Source organism: Furipterus horrens, unplaced genomic scaffold (genome assembly GCF_987537825.1).
Source record: "Furipterus horrens unplaced genomic scaffold, mFurHor1.1.pri manual_scaffold_15, whole genome shotgun sequence".
Taxonomy (NCBI): Eukaryota; Metazoa; Chordata; class Mammalia; order Chiroptera; family Furipteridae; genus Furipterus; species Furipterus horrens.
Window position 1 is genome coordinate 8,044,492 of NW_028327185.1, and position 26,593 is coordinate 8,071,084.

Below are 26,593 nucleotides of genomic sequence, written 5' to 3' on the forward strand. Positions count from 1 at the left end.
TGCATCATACGACTGTCAGGAGGCAATGCCCTTTTAGCGAATTTCAGTGTGTGCTTAGCAACCACAGTTCTTATTTTTCTTTTGTTTTCTCAAGATTTCATTCCCCACCCCCCGAAACCTTTAATCCCAACATCTTAGGTTAGACATCTCTAAATTAAACATGCCACATTTGGCTAATAATCCTGAAGAAAATTACTCAAAGCCTTAAAATACTCCTTTTGTCATTTCTTCATAGTCACGGGCACAAGAAGCTATCTGTAGTGACACAAGAAAGCTACCTGCAGTGCTTCTGACCGTCCTCATGAGTGAGGGCCAAGGCTACACTGTTTCGATCTAATTACTGCCTCATCCTGTTTTAAGAGGCACACGCTCCTTTTCAAAAATACAACGACTTTTCTAACCTATGCAGAGGGAATTTTCATTATATAACAAACCCCAAATAGCAGGGCATGAATTATTTAAATGCCATTTTTTTTAATAAACTTGTTTCTAGTCTATTTTGTTAACCAGAATTGTGGGTTTGAGTTACCCATCCAATAAAGACTCTTTTTGAATGTAGCCCCACTGTTATAAAACCTTTTCTTACAGATTGACTTAAAAAATAAGTATCCCTTACTATTTTTATGTGATTTTCAGTTAAGTTTCAGTATGTGAGCACGGTGTAGCACATATAGGTAAGGGATTTGCCCTTGACTTTCAGTGTACACTTTGAAGTCTTGGAAGCCACTGTGCCAGAATCCTGGGCTTTCCTTCGAGCTCTGTCTCTAATTAGCCATTATCTCTTACGAGTACAATGAAACATAGGGGATGAACAATATCACCTATCACAGTTATCTTCTGTACACTGTTATCCCGGCGCATCTGTGATCTTGAATAAGTCAACTGAGTGGACTTCTGTAAAAGTAAATATGTTTGTCTGACTCAATACAAAGATAAAGATGGGATAATACGTGAGTGCGCACTGAAAAGCAAAATCCTAGCTATCGGTTGAATAAATGATTTGTAGTCCAAAGGGGTTGAACACCCTTTCACAGATCCCTGTTTGTTCCCGGGTTAGGATGGATAGTATTGTAACACAAGGTGCTCTGGGGTGGCTGGCTGCAGCAGGCATGGTGCAGCCCCTGTAGGCTCTAGTTCATCAGAAAAGTACAGGCTCTGCCCTGGCAACCCCAGTACATCTTGGGGACTCAGGATGTCCGCGGAGGAGCTGTGGGATCTTGGCATTCCCAGTTGCCCACCATAATTCAGTTTGCAGCCTTGCGGTTCCAAAGCCTTACTGGTGTTTAAGGAGTAGTGATCAGCACCCAAGGGAGCTCGTGATTTTTATTTGCTTTGTGAAACTAGGAAGTGTTTACAAGACACAATGCTAAATAAACACCTAGATGGTGTTCTAGAAGTGAACATACATACACTGAGTGAGATTTTTTTTTCTTAGAGGATCTCTGTATTTGCTATTTTTAGGTGTTTTGAAACATGATGTAAGGGTCAAGTGTTAATTTTTCAGAAACCACCTTTAATAAGTCAAGAGAAAAGCCACCTGGTGTAGGGGTTCATTTTTTCAAATGAGTGAACTTGAGGAAAGAGGTGGAATTGCCCATCTTGAGATTCCCATTGGAAGCTTATGGAAGTGGCTCAAAAATGAGATCTGTCTCCTTCTATTGCTCCTTTTATCTGCCCGCCCATCCATGAAAGGAAGTGAAAAAGAAATATCAGAAAGATGGGGAAAGATGGTAGTAAGGGTTTTGTCCTAGAGGCTGAGTGTACAAAATGTAAGCTCTCAAATAAAAAGGCAGCAGCATCGCTTTTTAAGGGGCGGCCAGGCTCCTTTCATAGGGACGGACGTAGCACAATGTGAGAGGTGGCAGGTGGGGGAAGCCGCCTGGAGAAGGTAGGACAGGGCCAGAATCAGAGACTACTCGCCTCTGTCCCTAACCACGCTCGCCTAAGTGACACTTCCTTGTGTCCCAGGAAGTGACGATCAGCCAGTGTAGACGTTGTGACTCCTGGCTGTCCCCTACACCGGGGGAGCAGCAGTGGGCACTGGGTGACCTCTTCCACGGTCCCCATTCCCAAGGAGATCACGCCGTCCTGGCCACCGGGGGCGAGCTGCCTAGCCTGAGACCCTGCTGGCGCCTCTAGGGTCTTTTGTGCCCTGTGCCCAAGCCACCGGCTCCCTGAGAAGGGGACTGAGAGAGGACTCCAGGGAGGGCAGGGATTGGGAAAGCTTGGTCACGGGGGAATTAAGGATCGGAGAAGTCCTGGGGTAGCGGGTTGGCGGTGCGGGAGCCACGGTCCCAGGCACACAGTTCGTCCCCAACGACCAAAAACGAACCAGCATCCTCCCACCGCCACCCGGCAAAACCCAAACACCAAGAAAAAGAAAAGGCACCCCAGGCGCTGAGACTACTGTACTCGGCGGGTGGGGCCCGGACAAAAATAAACGGGGACCCGCGCGCGAGCAAGCAAGCCAGCGCGGGAGGGAGGAGGAGGCGCCCCGCATCCCTAATGAGGGAATGAATGGAGAGGCCCCGCGGCTGGCGCCCGCCCACCCGCCGGCCGCGCCAAGTGCCTCTGGGCGCTGCGTGCCGTGCCCGCCGCTGCTCCGGGCTCCGCGGCGGCGCTGAGCGCGGACCGAGCCGGGACAGGGCCCCGCGCGCGGCTGCGGCACGGCCCGCGGGCGCCGATCACGCAGGCGGGGCGCGGGGCGCTGTCAGGGCCGCGCTCGCCGCGCCGCGGTCGCAGGCGTGAGTTCACCTTCAGCCATGGCCCCGGGAGCCTAGCAGGGCTCGGACGCCGCCCCCGGCGCCTCTGCCCCGCGGCGCCTGCCCGCCCGCCCGCGCGGAGCCCTCCCTCGCCACCGCCCCCTCCCCGCCCTCCGAGGCCTCGTCCCCTCTCTGCGCCGGGGCCGCTGGTGGCACTGCTCGCGGCCTGCGGGAGCGCTGCGCTCGGCCTCGGCCCGCGCCTGCGCCCCCGGAGCCCGCACCCCAGCCCGGCCCGCGAGACCCCGGCCCGACCCCGCCGCCCGCACAAAATGTCGGCCCGGACGCCATTGCCGACGGTGAACGAGCGGGACACGGAGAATGTGAGTATCCCGGGCCGCCCCCCGCAGCGGCGCAGGCGGACCCTCCCGCGACCCCTGCCTTCCCCTCCGCCCGGCCGCCGCGGTCCCCGATCGCCCCCCCTCCCCGCCCCCCCGCGCGCCCGCCAGACCCTCGCCCACTGCTCAGCCCCAGGCAGCATCCCAGCCCTCCAGCGTGGGGCCGGGGGACTGCGAGTGGCGCCCTCTGCCCGGAGGTGGTCCTGCGGGAGAGGATGGGGTGATGGAGGGCAGAGAGGCAGGGCAAGGCAGAGCGGGCAGCCGGTGGCTCCTCTGCGCCTGGTGTCTGCATGCCCAGCCCAGGGCTCGCTCTAGGTCACAGACCAGCCCGCTTGCCTATTTCTTCCACCCTCGCTTTTCGGGCTCTTTCAGTCCCGTGCCCCCCACCCCCACCCCCACCCCCCGCATTGCCCCATGACTCTGCTTTTTGTAGCATTGTGTCCACGCTGGGGTCGGGGATGGAAGGGACGGGCGCGGTAGTAAAGACGGGTGTGTGCGTGGACGTATGCATTTGTGCACAGGAGTTTATTATAGTACTGCGATACTCCTCACTAGTGATGAGTGGAAGAATTTCACAAACAGCTTCTGTGGCCCGGGGGTCACAGCAAAATGTCGAAAAGCCAGAGGAAACCGATCGCTGTTTATTCTCTTCCTCCAGTCAGTGGTGATAAATCAGGGCAGGCTTTACTTGAAATCTCTCTCCTTCTTCCTGGAGCGTCACAAGGTGCATTTCTTTGAAGGTAGGATTTTCCGTGTCTTTGATCAACTTGCCCTCAGGAGTTTTTATCTAGAAGCAGATGTCCCTGGTGTTTAAACTCTCGAAAACCAGAGGGACAGGATCAGTTTGCATTTCCACCTTCCGAAAAGTACAGTTGTGTGCGTGTGTACGTGTGAGTTCTTTTGTGGGAAGGACATTTAAAAAACAACAACCACCAGACAACTCTCCTGGGCTGTACATAGGGCCTTAGCTGATTTTCGGACATGTTTTAAGGAGCTAGGGGGGTAGCAAGTATTGAGGGGCCGTCTGGTTAATTCGTGGGCTCTCCAGGTCTTAGTGTACAGATGCCCTCATAGGGTGGGTGAAATAACATAAGCGCTTGGGCGGTAAGTTCTTAGACTAAAGAGAGGAGCCAGAGGAGATGCAGGCTCACCTCTGAAGTGTTAGAGGGAGGTGTGAACAGATCATTTGACCTTGGACAGCGGGGGACCACAGAGACTTAGTATGATTATATGAAGGCAAAAGAAATTCTAGGAACAGAGTATTGTTAGAAGACCTTGGAAGGTGTTCCAGAATATGCTTTGTCCTCTCCAGGCAGTGCATTTAAAATAGTAAAGATAACGTAAGTCTGCTGCTCTCATAAATTATCACTGAATTTGCTTCATGACTGGTGATATATAGTAATTTTTAATTGAGAAATTGAAGAAGGTCAGGGAAAAAGATGAAAATTTTGATAAAAGATGATTATAAAGCCAACTTGGTGCAGAATTTTTCTAGCAGCAACTCTAAAAAGATTCATGTCATTCGGTGTGCACGAGAAGTAAGACCTTTGCTTTAATTAGCAAAACACTGTGTGTTCTCATTAACCTCAGAAGGGTGAGAAAATACGTTTTTAAATTTTCGGATTTTGAATGGTGCCTAAGAATGCAGAATCACATGTAAGATCCCCCCCCAAAAAAACATCTTTAAGCTAAGCAATAATTATGTGATAAATTTCATTTACTTGTATTTATTTATTTTTAAAGATTTTATTTTTTAGAGAGAGGGGAAAGGAGAGAGAAAGAGAGGGAGAGAACCATCGATGTGCAAGAGAAGCATCAATTAGTTGCCTCTCATGCGCCCCCAACTGGGAACCTGGCCCATAGCCCAGACATATGCCCTGACTGGGAATCGAACCGGTGAACTTTTCAGTTCGCAGGCCCATGCTCAATCCACTGAGCAACATCAGCCAGGGCTGTGGTGCCTCTAAAAATTTGCTGTTTCTGAATATGTTAATTCAAAGTCACTTTTATGGTCTTGTCCCTCGTCATTGTGTTGAACATAACTAGACCTACAAATACTTTACCCATATCCTGATTTTCTCTTAATTGCCATGGAAAATATGTATTATTCAAAGCTGTTAATGTATCAGTAAGTATACACTCAACTTTGGTTTTGAGCTGGAAGGGTCATAATAGTATTTAGGATGAGGCCTCTCCCCTCAAGGAACCTAAAGAGAAAGTTAAGTATAATCCCAAACAGTGTACAGTAGAAAACACAGTGTAAAAAGGGCTAAATTGATGTATAAGTGCTTTAGGTGTTTATCAAAGGGACCACGGTGATGGTTATTGAAATCACCAATTGGTGTCTCTATTCTCTGGCTGGTAGGAAATGTCATCCATTCTTAATTTACCTCTCATCAATGAAATAAAGTAACAAACCTGCCTGATAGCTAATAGATTAAGGCCAGGATTGCAATCAAAAAGTATACATTGGTTGTAGAGTTTCCGGTTAAAGAGGCATATTTTACAAACCGGTTGTGGAAATTTGCATTCATATGCTAATGAAAGACTTTGCAGTCTTTTGGAAGATTAAGGATGTAGCCAAAAGCATTTCATTGCTGCTAGAAATGAAAATAAGCAAACATGGTCATTTCAAAGTCCATCTCGGTATTTTATTGAAATCATTTGCAGTTTGTATAAAAATGTGTTTAGTTATATACAAATGTATTTGGATTTTTGTATCCTTGGGTATATGTAATACGTACCCTTCCCCATGTCACTAATATATATTGAGGATAAATTGTAAAATTCAGAAGAGGAATGTTATAACACTGAGCTTCTATATACTACCACTGTTGATAGAAGGGTGGGAAAGAATTGATTTCTTTGGGAACATTCTGTGTGTTCGTTTTCATAAGTATTTTCTTAGACGAAGGGCTGTTGCTAACAGGCCTCAAATGGCTAAACACAACAGCACAAGCAGTGACTCACTTGAATGGAATAAATACTTTCTCGTGAAGTAGAAAAGACGTGTCGCAGATAATGGAATTAACTTATGCAAAATGGGCTTGAATTTAGGTTGTAAAGAGTAAGTCCAGAAGAAGAATGGGTATTTGAAATATTTCTTTTTTGTTTTTCTTTTGTTAGAGTACTTGGATGATTCCAGCCTGGATATAGATAATATATTACCATTGCTCTTAGGTGCTTTTAAATGAAGCAAGAAAAATTTTTTTCCTGTTTTGGAAACACTCTGATGATGGTAATTTTTATGGATACAAAATGTCCGTACTGAGCTTTCTGTGTGAAATTTTGATCAGTATGAAAAGAATTGATTTGACTCCTTTCAGGGATGTCTTAAAATGGACTTTGGTTGAACTTATTTTGAAACTTTTAATAACACAACTCTGGATGGCAGTTCTTTTCACAGATCTCAGATTCACTGTGATGGCTGTAACAAGTACTGACTAATGAAGGTGGCCATCAGTAGTTTGTACCCTGGGAATCTCTGCGAATAACCACTGTCCTTGGGTTTGCTCAGTACCCTGATGCGGATTTCTCTTGTCTCCTTAATTCTGTATTTGCCAGTGCCCAGCACAGGGACTAGGAGTAACACACAAGGAATCAGTGCTAGAGCATTCCCTTTTGAATTTTTCACTTGTCATCAAAACGTATTAGTGCCTGGCTTTGGGATTCTGATTGGATTATGTCAGACCTTAACCCCCACTGTGCCTTAACTTGTCATGAGTTTATTGCCTCTCTGTCTACAGTCTCTGTGAGTTGTTTAGATCTAGACTCTGTGGATTCGTATCTTTCATTAGTTTTAGAAATGCAGCAACCATTATCTCTTTGGCTATTGCCTTGTCCCTCTGTTCCCTCTGTGCTCTGATTAGAGATGCAAGAAGTTTTTGTTCTATCCTGCCTATGCCTTAAACTCTCATCCATTTCTTCCCCTATGTTATTGTGTCTCAGCTACAATTTATAGAAAAATCTACAGTGCAGTTACTGTACGTAATGTTTCAGTTAACCGAATCTCCTTGGCTGTATTTAAATCACTGTTAACCCCTCTGTTGAACTTGTTTTTTTAATGTGGTAAAAAACAGATAACATGAGATCTGCCCTTCTAACAAATTTCTGAGTGTACAGTACAGAACTGTTAACTATAGGCACGTGTTGTCCAGCAGCTCTCTACAACCTTTTCATCCTGCATGACTGAAACTTTATACCCATTGAAGAACAACCCCCATTTTTCTCCCTCTCCAGCCCCTGGTAACCACAATTCTACTTTCTGCTTCTATGAGTTTGATGACTTCAGATACTTCATTTAAGAGAAATCATGCAATATTAATCATCCTATGACTGACTGGCTAATTTTACTTAGCATAATGTCCTCAAAATTTATCTGTGCATACAATGGCATTTCCTTCCTTTTTATGGTGGAAAAATATTTAATTGAATGTGTACGACACCGTTTCTTTACCCATTAATCTGTTGGTGGATATTTGGGCTGTTTTCATATCTTGACTATTATGAATAAGCTGCAGTGAACATAGGAGTGCACATATTTCTTCCAGATCCTATTTTCTTTTCTTTCTTTTTTCAATAAATACCGAGCAGTGGGGTTGCTGGATCTATTTTTACTTTTTTGAGGAACCCCATACTGTTTTCCAGAGTGGATGCATTATTTTCCGTTCCCACTAACAGTGCACACGGTTCCAGTTTCTCCACATCCTCACCAACATTTGTCATTGTCTGTTTTCTGATAATGGCCACCCTAACAGGTGTGAGGTGATAACTCATTGTGGTTTTGATTTGTATTTCCCTGATAGTGAAGTTAAAACTCTTTTCATATATCTGTAGCCATTTTTACATTTTCTTTGAAGAAGGATTTATTCAAGTCCTTTGTCCATTTTTTTAAAATCAGGATTTTTAAAAATTGAATGATGGGATATTAACCCCCTTTTCAGATAAATAGTTTGCTGATATTTTCTCCCATTCTACAGATTGCCTTTTCGCTCTATTAATTATTCACTTTGTTGTGCAGAAGCTTTTTAATTTAACGTGGTGCCACATGTCTGTTTTGCCTTGGTTGCCAGCGCTTTTGGCATCGTATCCATGAAATCATTTCTAAGAACAACACGTTAAAGTTTTTCCCCTGTTTTCTTTTAGGAGTTTTATAGTTTCGGGTATTATACTTAAGTCCTTAATCCATTTAAAATTGATTTTGGTATATAAGTGAAAGGTCTAATTTCCGGATATCCAGTTTTCCCAGCACCATTGGTTGAAAAGACTATCCTTTCCCCATTGTGTATACTTGGCACTGTTGCCAGTGACCATTTGACTATATGTGCGTAGGTTAATTTCTGGGGTCTTGGTTCTGTTTCATTGGTCTCTTGTCTGTCTTTACGTCAGTATCATAGTGTTTTGATTACTGTAGTTTTGCAATCTGTTTTGAGACCATACATTGTGAGGCCCACAGCTTTTTTGGTTCTTTCTCAAGATTGTTTCAACTGTTGAGGTTCCCAGTGGTTCCATATGAATCTTAGGGGTTTTTTTCTGTTTCTGTAAAAAAAAAAAATGCTGTTGGGGTTTTGATAGGGATTGGACTGGATCTGTAGATCTCTTTGGGTAGTGTGGACGTTTTACCGGTATTAAAATGTTCAATCCGTGAACACAGGGTGTCTTTCCATTTATTTGTATCTTCTTTTAGCAACAGTTTGTAGTTTTCAGTGTATAAGTCTTTTCCCACCTTGGTTAAAATTAATTCCTAAGTATCTTATTGTTTTTGCTGCTATTGTAAATGGTATTATTTTTAAATTTCCTTTTTGTATAATTTGTTCTTATGGTATGGAAATATAAGTATTTTTGTTTGTTGATTTTGTATCCTGCAACTTAACTGACTTTGTAGTTCTAACAAGGTGTGTGTGTGTGTGTGTGTAATCTGTGTTATTTTCTACATATAAGATTATGGTCATTTGTGAACACAGAGGTACTTTTATTTCTTCCTTTTCAATTTGGATGTCTTATTTCTTTTTCTTGCTAAACTGCTCTAGCTAGAACTTTTAAAAGGTACTATGTTGAATGAAAGTAGCATCCTGACAGGCAGGTTATTTTTTTTTTCCCTTTCACCACTTTGAATGTATTATCATATTGTTTCCTGGCCTCCCAGTTTTCTGCTGAGAAATCGGCTGATGGGCTTATGGGTTTACATTGTATGTGACAAGTTGCTTTTTTCTTGTTGCTTTCAAAATTTTATCTCTGACTTTTGAAAAGTGGATGTCTTTGAGCTCTTCCTACATAAGTTCTTTTGGATTTCTTGAATCTGGGTGTCCATTTCCTTTCCCATATTTGGAGACTTTCAGCCATTTTATTTTTTAAATAAGTGTTTTGTCTTTTCTCTCTTCTCCTTTTGGGACTCATCTAATGTGTATATTGTCAATTCGTTGATATGCCTTAGGCTTTATTCACTCTTTTTTTTATTATTTCTTTCTTTTTGCTTCTCTAAATACTTTCACACAACCTGTCTTCAAGTTCGCTGATTTTTTTTCCTGCTTGGTCAAGTCAGGAGTTGAATCCCTCTAATGAAGTTTTTCGGTTTAGTTATTGCATTCTTCAGCTCCCAAATTTCTGTTTGATTCTTTTTCAGATTTTCTGTTTCTTCGATGAAATTCTTGTTTTGTTCACGTGTTATTTCATGAGCTTATTGAGCATCTTTATGTCAGTCATTTTGAACTCTTTGCTTAGGGTTGGTTTATGGAGATTTAATTTCTTCCCTTGATTGGGTCATTTTGCCCTGAAACTTTGTGTCATATCCACACATTTAAATAAATGGCTACCTCTGCATGGAAAGATGTTCGCCATTCAGTGCAGCTGGAGATCCTCCACGCTCTCAGGCCTTTTCTGTTAGACATGTCTTCTCAACCTGTCTGCGTAGATTCCCAGTTAGTGGGATTTGCGGTTTCGTTTTCTTAAATGCCCATAATCTCTTGCTCCCTCTGGTGTCTGTCTGCTGGGCTGTTGTTCCTCTGAAGCAGCAGCACAATGAGCAGCTCTTTTTGTTCCCAGCAGACGTCTAGCATTTGCTGATTCCCACTAGCACCAGGAGTACAGCTGGACAGAAACCAGTCTTTGGGCCGGTCCTTGCAAAACTAGAATGTTACGTGCAAACTCTACTCTCCTCTTTACCCGCCTGTGGAGTTTTTAATTTTATTAATTCTGTCTTTTTATTTCTAAAAGTTTTAAGGTTTTCTTCTCAAATCAGTCTGGCCTTTTGCATAGTCACTTATTTTTGCAATTTCATCTTCCTTTTCTTAAACATTTATAGTCTGTGTCTGGATATTTTGTTATCTGCCATTCCTGGAGACGGAGCTTTATTGTTTGTGGCTACTGATTCTCATTTACTGTGTCTTGTTTCTTTGCTGGGTTTTGCTGATGAACTCCTATATGCCTGACTTTTATGTGTGTGAAATGTGGGAGTCTGAATAGATGGTTTCTTCTAGAGAAGGTTTGTGTTTGTTCCTGCTGGGAGTACCTGCTGACTGGTCCCGTCTAGTCTTCTGTAGGGACCCCGGCCCCACGAGAGAGTTTTAGGTTCAGCTCCCCCACTTTGTAGTGCGCCCGAGGCTTAGTATTTAACCCAGGGCAGCATGCCTTCGGGGTAGCTTTCAGCTGCAGTTTGTTCTGCTTGTGTGTGTTTGTGTTTGTGTGTTTATTGATTTGTTTTTGTTTTGCCCTGGGATGTTTTCTCTTCAGGCTTAGCAATGCATTTTTTAAAAGTCCTGTTTTATATCACAGTACGCTTCACAGTATTTTGTCTACTGCAGAGAGGCTGGAATTAGCTCTTTGAAAGTGGTGTTCTGGAATTTCCATACTTAGGTTATTTCTGAAATTCTCATATCTGTATACTTAAACACGGGGACAATTTTCTAACCAATTTATAAATTTTCCACATCAAAAATCTTAGGACATTTTGGAAGCCATTTGTTATACTATACTTATTTAAATGATTAGCTTTCAAGAACAGTTCATTGTCATCAGGGAAAGTATTTACTAACATTTTTATTAAAATTTCCACATAATTGGTGGATAGATTAAAATATGAACATCATATTTAAATAAATGCAACCAGTGATGCAAACACATTTGTGTGAGGTGCTCTCTTTAGCCACGAGAGACATTGAAATTAAGTGCCAACATAACTGAACTTACTATCTGTCCTGCAAATCTTTGTGCCACAAATTGTAAAATGACGATTTTTTAAAAAAGATCAAGAAAAATACTTATATTGCATAATTAATACTGTTTTACTAATCACCAAAAAGTTGGTATCATTACAATTTAATGTTTCCACAAACTTTCATCTTTTTTGAACTGTTTTTTAATGTACATAATCTGTCAGCATTTCTAAAGTCATCCATTCTTAAAACTTTTAAAGATGGGGGTACTTGATCTACATTTTGAAGACCGTTCCATACCACAGAGTTTAGCATCGTTCTGTAATTCCAGTGTGTGTAAACCTTGTCTTCCTAACCCTGTTGAAAGTGCTTGAGGTCAGGGAGTACATCCAATGTTACTTGTGTATTTCCTATATTTGGGGGGCACTTAACAATTTAATAAGTCAAGGTCATTTATTCTGAAATACAGTGAATTTATGAACCAGCTGAGGAGATTGTTTCAGATTCACAGTCCCTAACCCCCACTCCCTCCCACTCCCTCCCACTCTGTGTTCTCACTCAGTTTCTTCAGGGTGGAGCCCAGGAATCTCCATCTTCATAAACCCCCAGTAATTCTGATGCCAATACTCCCTGGCTAGGCTTTGAAAAGCTGTCAGTTTTGTGATGATGATTATATCATACTGAATCTCATCTTTCGATTAAATTGAAAAAGAATTAGGGTTGATGTTTATCATAGAAGGTAGGGTGGGAACATGAAGAATCAATCTTGTTAGCAGGTGATAAGCGCAGTAGAAAATAACAAGGAATTGTCTGGCTTGGAGAGAATGAGGTACATGTGTGTGGCATCGGGGCGTCTGTGGCTGAAGAAGGGGATGGTAAGGAGTTTCACGCCCTTGCCTACCTTCTTCCAGCTGTATGTGATTAACCCTAGTGGGGGGGGCAGGGGGCAGGGGACAACATAGTAACAGGTCACCCCCAGTGCTTCTGGTTACAGGCAGAGTCTTTTTTCTGAGAAAATATTATCTAATATTGTTCAGATCATGGTATCCGTGTAGTTCCGGTTGTAAACAAATCAGAAGCTCAGAAACAGCCCCAAGTTTTCATGGGACGCCCTGCGAAGGATATAGTAACAGGTTGGTTTAAAATCTTTAAAGCACGAGGACCTTTCTTTTGGGGATCAACAGTACTGCTTTCACAATCTCAAAAGAGGGTTCGCTTTTGTTTCCTTTTCTCTTTGTTTCACCTCAATCGGAGACGCTAGAGACACAAAGGGCAATGAAACCTGTTCCCTGCTCCGGAGGGACTCAAAGCCTGGGGAGGGAGACAGACATTCAGACAAACAAGTGCAGTAGAAAGTGGCAGTTCCTTGTCATCGAAGGGATCAGAACACAGAATAAAGGAGGGAGGGGGAGGCAGGGGGTAGTGCCCAAGGAAGGATCATAGCCTTTGAACTAGGCTTCAAAGGTCAGCCCTCCTGTGCCAAGTAGCTCAGGAAAATTGAGGTGGTGGGAAGAAGAAAAAGAATATTGGGCTGAAGGAGCAAGACAACAAAGGCCCTGAGCGTGCAATTGAAAGGAGGGTGACAATCGCCTGTTGCGGGTGGGGGACACTTCATTAGCTAGAGGACAAGGCAGGAGAATTGGCAGAGCCCTGCATGCCTTAGCCAGAACTGGTCCCGGAGACACTGGTCACCGTTGGACAGTTTATAAGTAGAGGGTCGATATGATTAGATTTGTGTTCTGAGTGTGCCTGCATTTTTAGAGACTCTCCAGTTTTTAGAGTTAGTGGATGCTTTCCCATGGTCCATGGAAAAGCTTTTCATACATCGGTAAATGCCTGACTTGGCATATTGGGAGCAGGGCTGGGTGCAGGGGAAATGTCAGTGCCGGTGCTGAAGACTCTCCTTCACCAGACTTCAGGTTGGCTCCTCTGAGTCTCCTTACTGGTCTTTGACCTCGGTTTTAGTGTCTGTCCTAGCTCTGTAGGACCTGCACGCCCAGTCTGAGAAAGGAATACTGTGAGGTCTTTTGAGTAAGAATTTGCCCACTTTTGATATCTGACCCCCCTGGATAGCTAATCAAGTTCCTGGTCCCCTGCTTTTGATGTCTAAGTTCTTGACCTGTCTTCAGCAAGATTCCTGGTAGGCTGGTTTAGCAAGAATCCCCCTAGCCCTGAGGCCCCCTTTCAGAAATTTTCCATCCATTGACCCCCCTTACCCTTCACCGTGGTTATAAATCCCCAGCTGTCATTGCTGTATTCAGAATTGACCTCTCTCCCCTCTCATGATGCCCTCACTGCAGTGATCTTGGGTACAGTCTTCCTTACCATTTTCACAAGTGTCCGAGAATAATTTTCTTTCATGCCAGTTAAGATTCACATTTCGTAATGAAATTCCATCCACCTTTCACTAGGGTAGTATATATTGAGAGTGAATTTAGAGAAGCCCATAGTAACCATAAAGTTTTTAGTAAACCAGAAATAAGAGCCCCTCTAGACTTAGGGCAGAAGAACAGTGTGATATAAACAGGTTAGTACAAGGATTTAGCAAATGCTAGGACTGGTAATTCATTACCCCTTTTACGGCATCCTGTCTTTGTGATTTTAATCAGTGGTCAACAGTTGACCTAAGGGGGGAAATTGTTTAGCTACTGAGTCACTAGCTTGTTTATCTTGGATAAGTCATTTACCCCTTCTTCCCTTCAGCACTTACTCGTACCTTTCATTTGGTGCTTTCTTATAAACTGGCACGCTTTTCTTTATAGGAACTATTTATTGACTGAGTAGAATTGCTAACTCATACCATTGATCCTTCTGGCCACTCGAGAGCCTTTCTGTTTAATGTTGAAATACCAAAAACTAGAGGGAAGTAAGTTATATGCCAGGAGCCACTTGTCTGAACCTGGGGGACTGACTCTAGTCAATTCTTAACTTCTAGCGTCCAAAGAACATGCCTTGAATAGAGACAGTTGGTAGGAGCTTGGTGGGCTACTTCTGCTTTCCTCTCCTACCTTCCTCTCCGGGAAAGGGGAAAACCAACAGGAGTCTTCTCTCATCTCTGTTCTGCTGGAGTTGAATATTTATCACGCTGCTGATTCTACCTTGTGTGCATTTTGCGACAGTATTTTCAAACTGTCCTGTCATTTCTTAAACTCGCCCCACCTATAATGCCGCAACTCCTTGAGATCAAGAAGGACCCTATGACTGACTCCCAGATCAGTCAAGCAATGGCACCTGGCTCCATTGGTTTTCAGAAGTTTTCAGAATTGCCTGCTGTCTTGTATTCAAAACAGCAAGAAGATGTCAGTAAAATACATTCCCCCTCCTAAAGTACTTTAGCCCAGTGCTGTGCACATAGCAGCTCCTTGATGGATGTTTAGTAAATATATGTGACAAAGATTCACTCAGTCACTGGAAAAGTTTGAAGTACTTTAAGAATCTGAGGTTGTGCTATGTAGATACAATACTTGCTTTTTAAATTCTGATTTTTTCTTTTTAAAAGAACTTCTGAGGTGTTTTCGAGAGAGGTTATCCCCCAAGCCTCTGTATTCATAATCACAAGTTTAAGTCATCGGTTAAAATTTTACTGTTCTTCACAAAATTTACTTAGAAAGTAAAGTGTGTTGACATTTAAGTTGATACGATTATTAGCTTATATTCGGGAATAATTACTGGATTTTGTTAGATTTACTCAATATATCTGAACTGAAGGTTTTAGAATAGAGCTTTGCCTACAGGAGTGTTGAATTAAATCAAATCTAGTGATTTAAAGAACAAACATACATTGTAATGTTTGGCATGAGTTTGCTATAAGGTTTTTGTGCTTGTGGGAGTGAAGGAACTAGGACATTTCTAAAAGAACTTAATACCATCATTATTTTTAGATATAATTTAAGCAAATATTTTCTTTTATCCTCTGGGGACTCGGTGGCTATCTTCTGGCGCGCAGTAGTGAATGACCTCCCAGAGGAGTTGGGGGGTGTAGAGGAGAGTATTTTAGGGACGAGTGCCTCTAAAAATAAAATGCAGGCTCAGTCACCCTCTGTCTACCTCCTGGAGAGGGAAAGTACCCTTTGTACAGCATGATTCAGATATGGAGTCAGTGTAACTTCTGGGCTAAGACCCACGCTCGGAAGTGAGAGTGTGGGTTCAAATCCAAGCTCTGCCATTTTCTTAGTTCTGTGACATTGGAAAGCCACGTAGTTTTTTTATGCCTCATGCTCTGTATCTGGAAAAAGGAATAGCAGTCACGTTCGCCTTATAGGGCTGCTGTGAGGTTTGAATGATTGAACACATGTGATGATGCCCGTAGGTAAGTGCCCGGTACCCAGTAGACACTGTAAGTCGCGGTTGCCGCTGTTACTGTTATTGCCGTCATTATTACTACGTTGAGCTAAAGGAAGCAAATATGCCAGGGTTTTGTTTACACAGTTTTAACTTTTAAATATTTAGGTTTATATTCTTTCTATACCAAAAATAATTGTAACATTGTACTAAACTTTAAGACAAAAATTGTACTGAACTTACGCTGTGAAGTATACTTTCTGGATTGCTGCATTCAGTGTCAGAAAGCCAAGTGGGAAGCCGAGTTACCTGTAGGTGACTCGGTGAACAGGGAGTGACAGCAGCGTGCCCAGGGCCATGGTGGCTCAGTGACACCCATGTCCTCAACGGGAACGGACATGCCCGTCTGTGGCGCCACGTGTGCTCATGAGCACAGACTTTGTAGACAAGACATCCGCGGGGTTAGTTTATCCCCAGTCTTAGTCATTTAAAAGGGTGTAGCTTTGGTATGATTCCTTACCTGCAAAACGAGTGCCATACATATCTGGTTGGAGGGCTGGCTGGTTTTAAGTCATCGGGGGTAATAGCAGCCAGTTTCTCCTCGACAGTCAGGATCAGTCACCCTGGCCAGCATAATTCCCCCTTCTTTGGGTAGTGACTCACAGCCACGGAGCGGTATCAATGTGCAATTTCATGGGACGTTGCGCTGACCCCTGGTATGACCCTCAGGTACTGAGACTTCCGTGCCAGCAGAACCCAGTTGCAGAGACGAGGAAGAAGAAAATCCCTGGTGGATCGCCAGGGTGAAGTAGTGAGAGGAGCCACTGCTATTTCTGTCTCTTAATTCCTGGACCTGTGTGTCTGGGCTGTGGGAGAAACAGCACCATGTATTAGTCCCCGATTCAGAGTCCATGTCTCGACCTAGAGGATGTTACCCCAGCTCTGCAAGGTGCTGTTCCCCCCCCCCCCCCCTGCTGCTGTCACAACAGAATCTTTAAAAAGCAACCCCACTGGTTTGTCACACCAGCTGCCTCAGGGGGTTGGGGAAGTAAAAGAAGGCCAGCGAGTTCTTCTAGCAGAAGCCCGTTCCCAGGCTTCGTTTGCTGTAAAGTCAGAGCCTTTCTTTGAAGCAGTGCGTGCGTAATGCCGTGAGGGTGAAACATGTGTGCTGCAAGTCTGCCCTGCGGGTTCCAGCCTAAGCCTGGTGGGGGGGAGGGCAAATCCGTGTGAGCAGCCGGTGTTTATGCCAGAGACCGGAACCCTGCCCCTCCTGTGATGAAAGCAGTCTAATGTGATCTACCTGCCACCAGGTAACTGACGAGCCTCACTGCGCCCCGGCCCCCGGGAGCTGTGGTATCCTTTGGGGAGCTCAGTAGTATTCTCTGCATTTGGGAGGCTGGAGAAGGGGGCTGACCGCTACCTGCAGCGTCGGTCCTCTGCGGCAAGGACACACCTGTCTGCTCTTGCTGTGCTCATTCAGGGAGACCCAGTCACATGCTTCCTCCTTGGCATGGGTTTTCAAATCATGTTCCTTCTAAGTCCTTGATCGCTCAGCCAAGCCCGGGCACCGGTCTGTGAATCTCTGTAGATCTCTACTTCGCTCTCTCTCTTTCTAGGCAAAACAAACAGCCAGGGGCACTGCCTGCAGTTCCACCCACTGAGGAAGTTTCTTTCTGTCACTCTTTCTTCAGGGCCACCCCAGAGTGGGGCTGTGGCATTACAGCTGTCCTCTTTTGGGTGGGACCAGGATATTGTGCAGAATTAACCATATACGAGACTTGAATTTTTTTTAAATTAGGATTTATTTAGGGTGCTTTTTTTTAATGTGTAATTTTGTGTTCTAAATATTTTATTTATTTATTTTGAGAGAGAGGGAGAGAAACATCACTATGTGGTTGCCTCTCGTGCGCCCCCGACTGGGGACCTGGCCTGTAACCCAGGCACGTGCCCTGACTGGAAATCGAACCCGCGATTCTTTGGTTCGCAGGCCGGCTCTCAATCCACTGAGCCTCACCAGCCAGGGCTAGACTTGAATTTTTTTATTCTTGTATCAGCTGGTCGTAGGGAGCTCCCCACGAGGGCACCGGTGTGGGTTTAGATACACCGAGCGGCGTAGCGGGAAGGCGGCCGGGCGCTTCTCAGGCAGCCGCACATACAACATGTGCCTTCACCGCTGGCCTGCACGCCCACACACCGCTGCGCTGGATGGAGGGACGCTGCCGTGCGTGCCCGACTTCTTGGCCAGCGAGTCGGACAACACCCAGGTCATAATGGGAAAGGCACCTGGGATGGTGACTGGGCGTCTTGAGGGCAACTCTTCAGTCTCTCCTGGGGCCCCTGGCAAGCCAGAAGCTGGTTCCCGGGCAGAGAACAGTTACCTACAGAGGATGGTGTAGCTTCGCTTCCCAACCTTGAACGTCTGCCTGGTGGTTCACTAGCAGGGACCTGCGAAGGCTCCGTACTTGGTCCCCCCTGCCATGTATGCTTTAAGCTCCAGGAAAGGGGTCTTCTGGCTTCAGTGACAGCACAGTGTGACCACCGCCTCAGACCTGTTACTAAGGATGATGTACATTGGTTAGCATGCTTTTTGGCCATTTGTATATTTTCTTTTGTGATATGTACCTGCAAGTCTTTTACTCATTTTAAAATTGTGTTGGTTGTCTTTTTGGTTCTTGATTTATAGGCATTTTCTTAAAAATATGTTCTGGATATAAGTTCTTTATCAGAAAACATGCCTAAAATTCAAGGAAGGGTCACGATTGTAGGTAAAGGTTTGGGAGTCAAATGACTGAGAAAATTCACTTAGGGAAAATATGCAGCTAGAAAAAAGAGGGGGAAACCAATACTGTAGTGGACTGAGTTGATATGCTTCCTCCCTTCTTGCTACAAACACCTGGATAGGCTTAAATACAATTTCATAAAGTTCATTCACTACATCAGTGAGATTTAAAGGAGGCAGGAACAAAGAATGGGGAGCCAGAGTGGGGAGCACAAGCCAACAGCGTGACCATCCTCAAGACTTGGGGGAGCCCTTGAGTTGTGTTAATAAGTGCAAAAACAAACAAGCAAAAGACAGAGAAATCAGCTCCAAGAAACCATCATGGGACAACCGGAAATTAATAAGAATATAAATTTTTTAAAAATAATTTTCTAAGGCAGGAATAAAAAAACATACTGAAGAAGTGAAAGGTATAAGCTAACAAAAAAGAGAGCTAAATAAAAATTCTAGAAATACATCATCCTTGAAGTTGAAAACTCAGTAGAATTCTCAAGAAGATTATTTCTAGCCAAACATAGACTTGCTGGACTGGAATGTGCATCTGAGGAAATGACCTGGAGTGAATCATAGAGAAATAGACATTGAGAATATTAAAGAGCAATTAAGAAGTATGGAGCATAGAATGAAAAAACATAACATACATTTGACAGACATTTGCAGAAGAAGACGGTAATATCTTTGTGAGGCAATAATTGAAAAGACAATGGCCGAGAATTATCTAGAGTTGGCGAGACCAATGCTTTCAGATTGGTGCACATCAGACATCTAGCAGAATAAATTAAAAAGAAAATCCACACCTAGTAGAATCGCAAACTCAAAATAGAAAGAAAATCAGAATAACAGTCAAGGAGAAACATGATTTCCGGAGTAACAACAGTTCGACAAACAGTAGAGTTCGCATCGTCAGTCATAAATGTGTTCGACAATGGGCTGATATCTTTCCATAATGTGAGAGAATATAACTGTCAGCCTCAAATTCTCTTCTTAATTAAACGATCCTTTAAGAGTAAAGGACAAAATAAAGGTATTTTTAGATCAGTAAAGATTGAGCTTTTTCTGCCTACCTTTCTTACATCTTGAACTACCAAATGATGTCATTTACAAAGAAGGGAATAGAATCTCGAAGAAAGTAGTTGGATGCAAGAACTTTTAAGTGAAGAAATTTCACGTTGGTAGAATAAACACTGACTATTAAAGTAACAAGAAATGAGCAATTGCTTATTTTTAGGATGCTGGGGGGGAAGGAAACACAAATGCTAGTTAAGAATAACATGGAAAATGGCAGGCGAAACATTGGAGCCAAAACTTCTGAGGTCTTGGGTTATGGAAAATGGATTATTTTTAAATTTAAGGCATAGCATGACATTTAAATTTAACCAAAAGACACAGAATGTATATCAGTTTGGAGTGGGGAGAAAAATGAAAGTAAACCAAATCCAGTGGAGGGAAGAAAAGGAAAAAAACTTAGGTAAAATAATCATGTAATAAATGTAAGAGGATTAGACTCTCCTTTAAAAGAAAGTGTTTCTCAGCTTGCATAAAAACTAATAAAATCTGACTCTAGCTATTGAAAATTGGGCTAAAGCTTAATGATAATGAAAGGTACAAGAAGGAGATAAAAAATAAAAACCTGGCATGTCACTATCAGACCAAGAGATAAAGGGCATTGTTAGAGGTAAAGAAGATCAGTACTCCAAATAATCAAAAATATTACTTACAAGGAACTATATTACTGAATCTGTAAGTATATAACAATATGACCCCTAAATATTAAAAAAAATTTGATATATTACAGAAACTAATAATGGTTTAAAAATATTTTTATGATGAAACAAACAAATAAAATTAGTAAGAGTAAATAAAATTTGAACAAGCAAAAGAAGTTTTATTCAATGGACAGGTATAGAATTTGATACTCAAAACAGAATATACTCTTTGGACATATACAAAATATTTCAGCTACAGTATAATTAAGATGAAAATTGAATGCACACATTAGAAAATAAGAGGCTTAGAATTAATTATAATTAAATAGATTCAGGTCAGTTTTACAATTTAAAGAAGAAGTTACACAGAGGGATAGTAGAGGAAGGGAATAATGAAATTTAGGGGAGACATGAATGAAACAGAAAAACAAGGGGAAATGAGAGAAATGAGCAACACCAAAAGGTGGCTTTGGCTCCTTGAGAAGATGGATAAAAGAGAGAAGGGTATTCAGGACTGGGCCCTGGTGCGCGCCCGCCAACATTTGAGAAGAGGGGTGAACGGCACTGAGGAAGTGTCCGCAGGTCGGGAGGACAAGCTGGAAGACGTTTTGCAGAAACCAAGAGAATAAGGAGAGGTCAGCTCTGTCAAACACAACTGTCGGATTTGTCCACACAGAGGTAACTGCTGACCGTGACCAGACGAGCCCCACTGGGATGGGGGGGTCATACCTGGTTGGAGTGGGTTAAGGCAAAAACTGAGAGGGAACAACTAACAGCAACTTACAAACAACTACATAAACTTTTAAGGAGTTTGTGTATCAAGAAGCAGAAAAATTGACCCATTGTTAGAAAGGGACATGTGGCCGTGGAAGCATTTTCTCCTTTAAGAGGTGCAAGGGTGTGTGAGATGCTATTGGATGAGCCCTTTGAGGGGAAGTAGTTGCTCCTGCAGGTGAGCAAGTCAGTTCAGGGCAAAGCCCTTGTAAACGTGAGACCGAATGGCACCCAGAGCATGGTGGGTGGTGCTGGCTTTCGAGAATAGCAGGGACAATTCATGAAGGCTGTGGAGAGGCTGTAGTTCTGATGTGAGTTGAACACTGATGATTGCTGTAGTATTAGTGATCAACAAGCAAAATATCAGTGGGCCAGCAAGGCTTTAGGAAGAGGGACAAGAAAGAATGGCGTGGACGTTTCAGTGCAGAGTAGGTGAGCGCCCTTACAGAACGGAGGGCTGTCGGGTGGGATCGAGTTCTCATTCGGGATCTGTAGCCCACATGTAAGTGAAATCAGGTGACCTGCATGTGATGAGTCCCTACGGATCTGGGACTGTTCAGACGCAGGTGAGGAGGAGAAGTGTGACTGAGTGTCACAATGGTGAGGGTTTGCCAAACAAATGTGAAAGAGAGAGTGACAGACATTTGCAAGGCAGTGGCTATAGCAGAAGATCATGGCATGTCACCTTGGTAAGATGAGTGAGGACACGAGAGGAATGAGGGACGGCGGAATGGGGAAGGGTCAGTGGATGAGAGGTTTTGAGGTGGAAGGAAGCTGTCACTATTCCACTGCCAGGCAGTGGGGACAAGAGTTCACTGCATGAAATAAATGCTCTAAATGCTACTCTAGTGCAAAACTTATGTAGAGAAAATACGTGGTAAAAAGATCAGAGAACAAAGTCAGGAGTGCACGCAGTTTGATCATAGGTTATTTATGTCCATGCATGGCAAGATGTAAGCATTTTCTGGAGAAGTCCCTACCATTCTCGAACATATGGGCAGAAGACTGTTAATATTGTCTCAGTCACCATTAAGACCTGCTGGAATAGTATGGACAACGGTTAATGAAGCTTGGGCTTGGGCCAGTGAAGAGGCAGCGTGTTAATGAGTATAAAGATCAAGTATTCCGTGTTTGGAGTCTGGCCAGGCAGCTATTAATGGTATTCTGTTCACTTCTAGATGCTCAGGAGTTCAGAATTTCACTGATAACATTTGTAAAAGAAAGAAATAAACAAATAAAATGAAATACCCTTCGAAAATGGGATGAGGTTACCAACTTTTTGCCAAGTAAGTCGGGAACATACTTAAGCAACCTAATCGCATACAAGCACCAAGCAAGTAGGGCGTGGCCTCCAACCAAGCAGCGGGCCTCCTAGGAGAGAACATTTGGTGGTCTCACCCTAACATACGTGCGTACGTTACACACACACCCAGATGCATTTTCCTTAGTTTCCCGAGGACCTGCATACACGTCCACTTATTTGGGAATATTTCAGAAACTCTGAACTTGGCTTTATCTGAGAAGCCGGGCAGTCAGGAAGCTTGCCTTTTGGTGATACAGCTTTCCACAGAAGCAGTACCCAAGGTAGAATGTCGGCCATGAGGAGTTAAGGAATTTGAAAGTCCACGTCGAAGCTGCTGAGGGTTTCTGATCAATGGTCAAGGCCCTTCCCCAAGTCCCTCCTCCCCCAACTGAGTTACGTTGGGCTCATAGTCCCTGACGCAGGTCGCACGCTGAGTGGCTCTCCAGGTCACGCACGTGGCTTGTCCAGAAGCAGCACCAAACTAGGACACAGATCTCCTGGCTAACTGGAACCGCTTTTCATCGCTGGTCACATAATGTGGTTCACGGTGTGGTGCTCAGTAACTGTCTGAGATGAACTGAAACGGGATACAATCTATGCCAATGGCCACTCCTAACAGGGGAAGGAAAAAATCCTTTCAAGCAGGACATTAATGCTCGATTTTGGTGAACAGTAAATAAAACCTGCAAAGACAATGGGGGAAAGTATCTGAAGAGATAACACAAAATGTTGAATTATTTACCTAAATTAATTATCTGACACATATTGACTGTTCACGAAGTACCTCTCACTCTATTGTGTATTTTTTATCCATTCACTCAATGAATATTTATTGCATTCCTCCTACTTGTGTGTTCTGGGCACCGCTTCTAGGCGCCAAGGACTAGAGGTAAATAAGACAGATGAGAATTTTACTCCTACAGGGGAAACCATAGGAAAACAGGTAACTTTTAAAAATCACATTAACATTAAATGGTAGTGAGCAATATGAAGAAAATGAAGGAGAGTCAAAGGGTGGAAAGGCACTGGCAGGAGACTCTTTCAGAAGAGGTGGTCGGAGAAGGTTCCCCTGTGTGGTCGGTGGGCAGGTGAACGTAGCTTTTCAAGTGGGTGCTGTTATCGCACCGTTTCCCACCGTGGCAACCTAGGAATACCCGACTTAAATGTCCTGCCCAAGGTCACACAGCTGATGAGTCACAAGGCCCGTATGCAAGCGAGGCCGCCTGCCCCCAGGCCCGCTTCTCTTCGTCACTGTGCTAAGTCTGTGGAAATGAGTAATTAGATCATATTTTCCATGGTGAATCCAGCCCCCTTTTTTTTTTTTTTTTGCATAAAAAACAGATAACCCTGTTTACGCTGCATGTCCTCCTGCACTGCGCTGTCTTCCTTTTGGCCATTTCATTGTAAATCAGCACTTCTAGGAGGGGACAGAAGTAGGAAAGAGAAAGGCTGCCAAGTTAAAATGGATGACATGCGTATTCATTGAAAACATTCATTTGGTGAAGAACAAGCAGAACCCATTGCATCAAATGGCTTTTAAATAGCCTGTGGACTTAATTTATCTCTATTCTCTATGATTTTCATTTAATAGAAATACTTTAGAAATGTTTTTGTTTGTTTGTTTTATGATTGTTTGGTTTGTAACTTCCTTTTGGTGGCTGGGAGCGAAACTATATTCAACTCGAAAGGCTCTGTCTGATCTGAAGAGTATCAGAGGCGGACTGAATCCAGGATGCCCATTCATAGGTCTGTGTCCTCACTCATTCCACACGACCCGTAGGAACCCGGTCGTTGCTGTCCCACCACCAGGATCTGCAAGCCACGTGCCCATGAGTTTTGGTGCCCCTTTGGACTTTCACAATCAGAGATGGAAGCAGAGGCGGCATCCTCGGAAACTGCGGAGCCTTGGTCTTCTCATCTGGCGTATGCAAGATATACTGGCATCATTATCATCAAGCAAAGGCTTGGATGCGACGCCACCAGAAGGCCTATCAGGATGCTGTAGAGTCTTCTTTCAGTTCCCTATGGTACCTCGCCCCTGAAGGTCTTCCGCAGGGCTCTTATGCTGAGGAGGGTGGACCTCCTTGGTCCTTCTGTGCCCATCCCTTGGCTTCCCAGGTCTCCCCTTGTGGTTATTCACATTCTCCAACGTCTGAGCAGCATCCACGTGACAGCGCAGTAGACGAGCAAGCGTGGGCCGCAGAGGAGGAGGGGGAGACCGACTCTGATGAGGGGGTCGAGTGCGACCTCGGCAACATGGAGATCACCGAGGAACTCCGCCAGTACTTCGCGGAGACCGAGGGGCACAGGGCAGAGTGGCGTCGGCGGCAGCAGCTGGACGCGAAGCGCCTGGAGGACTACGTGGACGCCGACCACGGCCTGTATTGCAAGACAGAGCGCTCCGTGGAACCCCCATCGGAGAGGCCTGGAGAGCGGCGCCAGGCCGAGATGGAGCGTCTGTCTGGGGACAGCGCCGCCAAGATCCAGGCCACGGAAGCCGCCGCGCAGCTGAGCTTCAACAAGCGCTCCGACCGGAAGCGGCCCAAGCACTGGCCGGCCATTCCGCTGAAGTTCTGAGCCCTGGGCTCCGGGCCCCCCTTCCTCTGGGACTCGCACCCTCATCTGCTTCTATGCTTTTTCTCGGGGAAAGGGGTCTTTATAATGGGAAATCGGCATGTTCACCCAAGCGCTGGAGGGCCCATCCCGGGGGTGACATAATAGGCCTTTTTCAGCATCAGGGTGGGTACAGTTGTCAAACTGAGATGTTTTCCTTCGACGTAAAACATCAAATGATTATTTCATTTACAGAAAAAGAACAAAACAACAAAAAACAAATCAGCCCTTTTTCTGCCCTGTGGAGATGGACGATTAGTTATTTGATTATAGTGACACTTGCCAGGAAGGTAAAAGACCAGATGTGTGTGTGTGAATGGTCTCCTCTGTGTCTTATCCAGATAGGTCTCCTGTGGCACAGGGCGGGTAAGAGATCTATGGAACCACGACTCAGGGGGTCCGGAGCCCCTGCTCAGTGTGGAGAAACAGCTCCAGCTGACACAAAGGCAGCCCCTGTGTGCCCCTGTCTCCTCCTTTCCCGCTTCATGTCCCAACTGGATGCGTGTCCTCACTCACCTCAAATATTTAGGGCCATTTCTTATAATCACGCTTATTCCTCAGCAGTCATCAGTTCTCAATTAATATCTGTTACATTAAACTAAGCAAAAAATAATTGAACTAAACAATGGGATGCTGAAGTGCAGTGGTTTCATCTTAATTCCTGAAATAGTATTCTTTTTTTTCACCTAAGAGAGTTTATTCCAATGCCAAAGAGGAAATTGTCCAAAATAATTTCCTCATTATTTTCATTCTCTTCTTTCGAGGATGATATTTTCTCCTTGTTACTCCTCCTTCTTTTCTTTTTGTTTTTTGAGGGAGGAGAATTCTGCTTATAATTTAGGGCACTACAAAGCTACCTATTTTCATGCAAAAGGGTGTAGAGACCCAAGTGTACCCTTTTGCTTTCTGGTCAGTAAGGTGTTGTTAGCACCAGCTCTTGCATTCAGAATGGAGTAGTCAGTATGAAAAACGGGTATAATTTAAGGGAGAATTTAGCACAGTTAAGTCTCAGCCATCAGAAATGTTTCCGTTCTGTTCTCACTGGTCGCATGGATGACCAGTTTTCTCAGCAGTGACCGTCGCTTGGAGTCGATAGTGTCTTTAATCAGCTGCACCTGGTTTCAGTTGCTGCCACCACCGTGAGGGCCCCGGGGGAGCCCCCAGTATCCCAACAGCAGCGTCCACAGAAGTTCATGTTAGCACTCGCTCGGGGAAACGGGCCCACATTCTCGGCTTGTTGAAGTTGTCTTCAGTGTTTCAGAGGAACAGAGGAAATGCTAGAAGATGCTAGGGTGCTGGGCTTGGACTGCTGTGTGGGTGCTGGCTGCTTGGTGAGCCCCTGGACCCACTACGAAGGGCGCATTTGGGGCTACAAAGCATAAATGGGAGCGGGTGCAGGCAAAGGTCTCCCAAGCCCAGAAACTCTGGCCGTGGACTCTGCCAGAGAAACTACCCGTGTCGTGGTGGCCCACGGAGTCCGTCCCCGTGGGATTTCTCCTTGTCTCCATCCTTCGAGCTCTCTTATCAGATCTCTGCCCCTCAGCTTCTTGTGTTTAGTGATTGGCAAAGCTGGACACCCACGGGCCTCTGGTTCCCGAGAGGTGGTAAGGGCTTGTGTTCTCCGTGGACACGTAGCTCCAAAAGGCGGCCTGAAGGATGGCTTCTGATATTTTCAGACACTGTGAAGCTGGGTAGGAGGAAGGGCTGGGAGGCGTGGCATTCTAGTGCAGAGCCTGGGCTTTCGGGTAAGGCGGACCTGGCTTTGACCCTGGAACTGCCTTTGGTTGACTGTGGCTGGGAGCAGTTTGTTTACCTGCCAGGCTTCTGATTTCTCATCTACAAAGTGGGTGATGTTATAGCTTCTCAAGTTCCCAATAAGGATTACATGAA

The 26,593-nt window shown here is 44.4% G+C and overlaps 1 protein-coding gene and 1 pseudogene across 4 annotated transcripts in view; both read left to right on the forward strand.

The window, feature by feature from the left end:
• Positions 1–2,933: 2,933 nt before the first annotated feature.
• Positions 2,934–26,593, forward strand: part of MARK1 (microtubule affinity regulating kinase 1) — a 68,620-nt gene continuing 44,960 nt past the window's right edge. For 2 of the 4 annotated variants that reach the window (XM_090263500.1, XM_090263503.1), the window contains exon 1: positions 2,937–3,082. In XM_090263500.1, the coding sequence (XP_090119626.1) occupies positions 3,032–3,082 (51 nt within the window). In that variant the 5' untranslated portion in view covers positions 2,937–3,031. Of the gene's footprint in view, positions 3,083–26,593 lie in introns of all 4 variants that reach the window. The other 2 variants (XM_090263504.1, XM_090263501.1) reach the window with 2 other exon arrangements.
• LOC149992341 (gem-associated protein 8 pseudogene) lies at positions 23,937–24,667 on the forward strand (annotated as a pseudogene).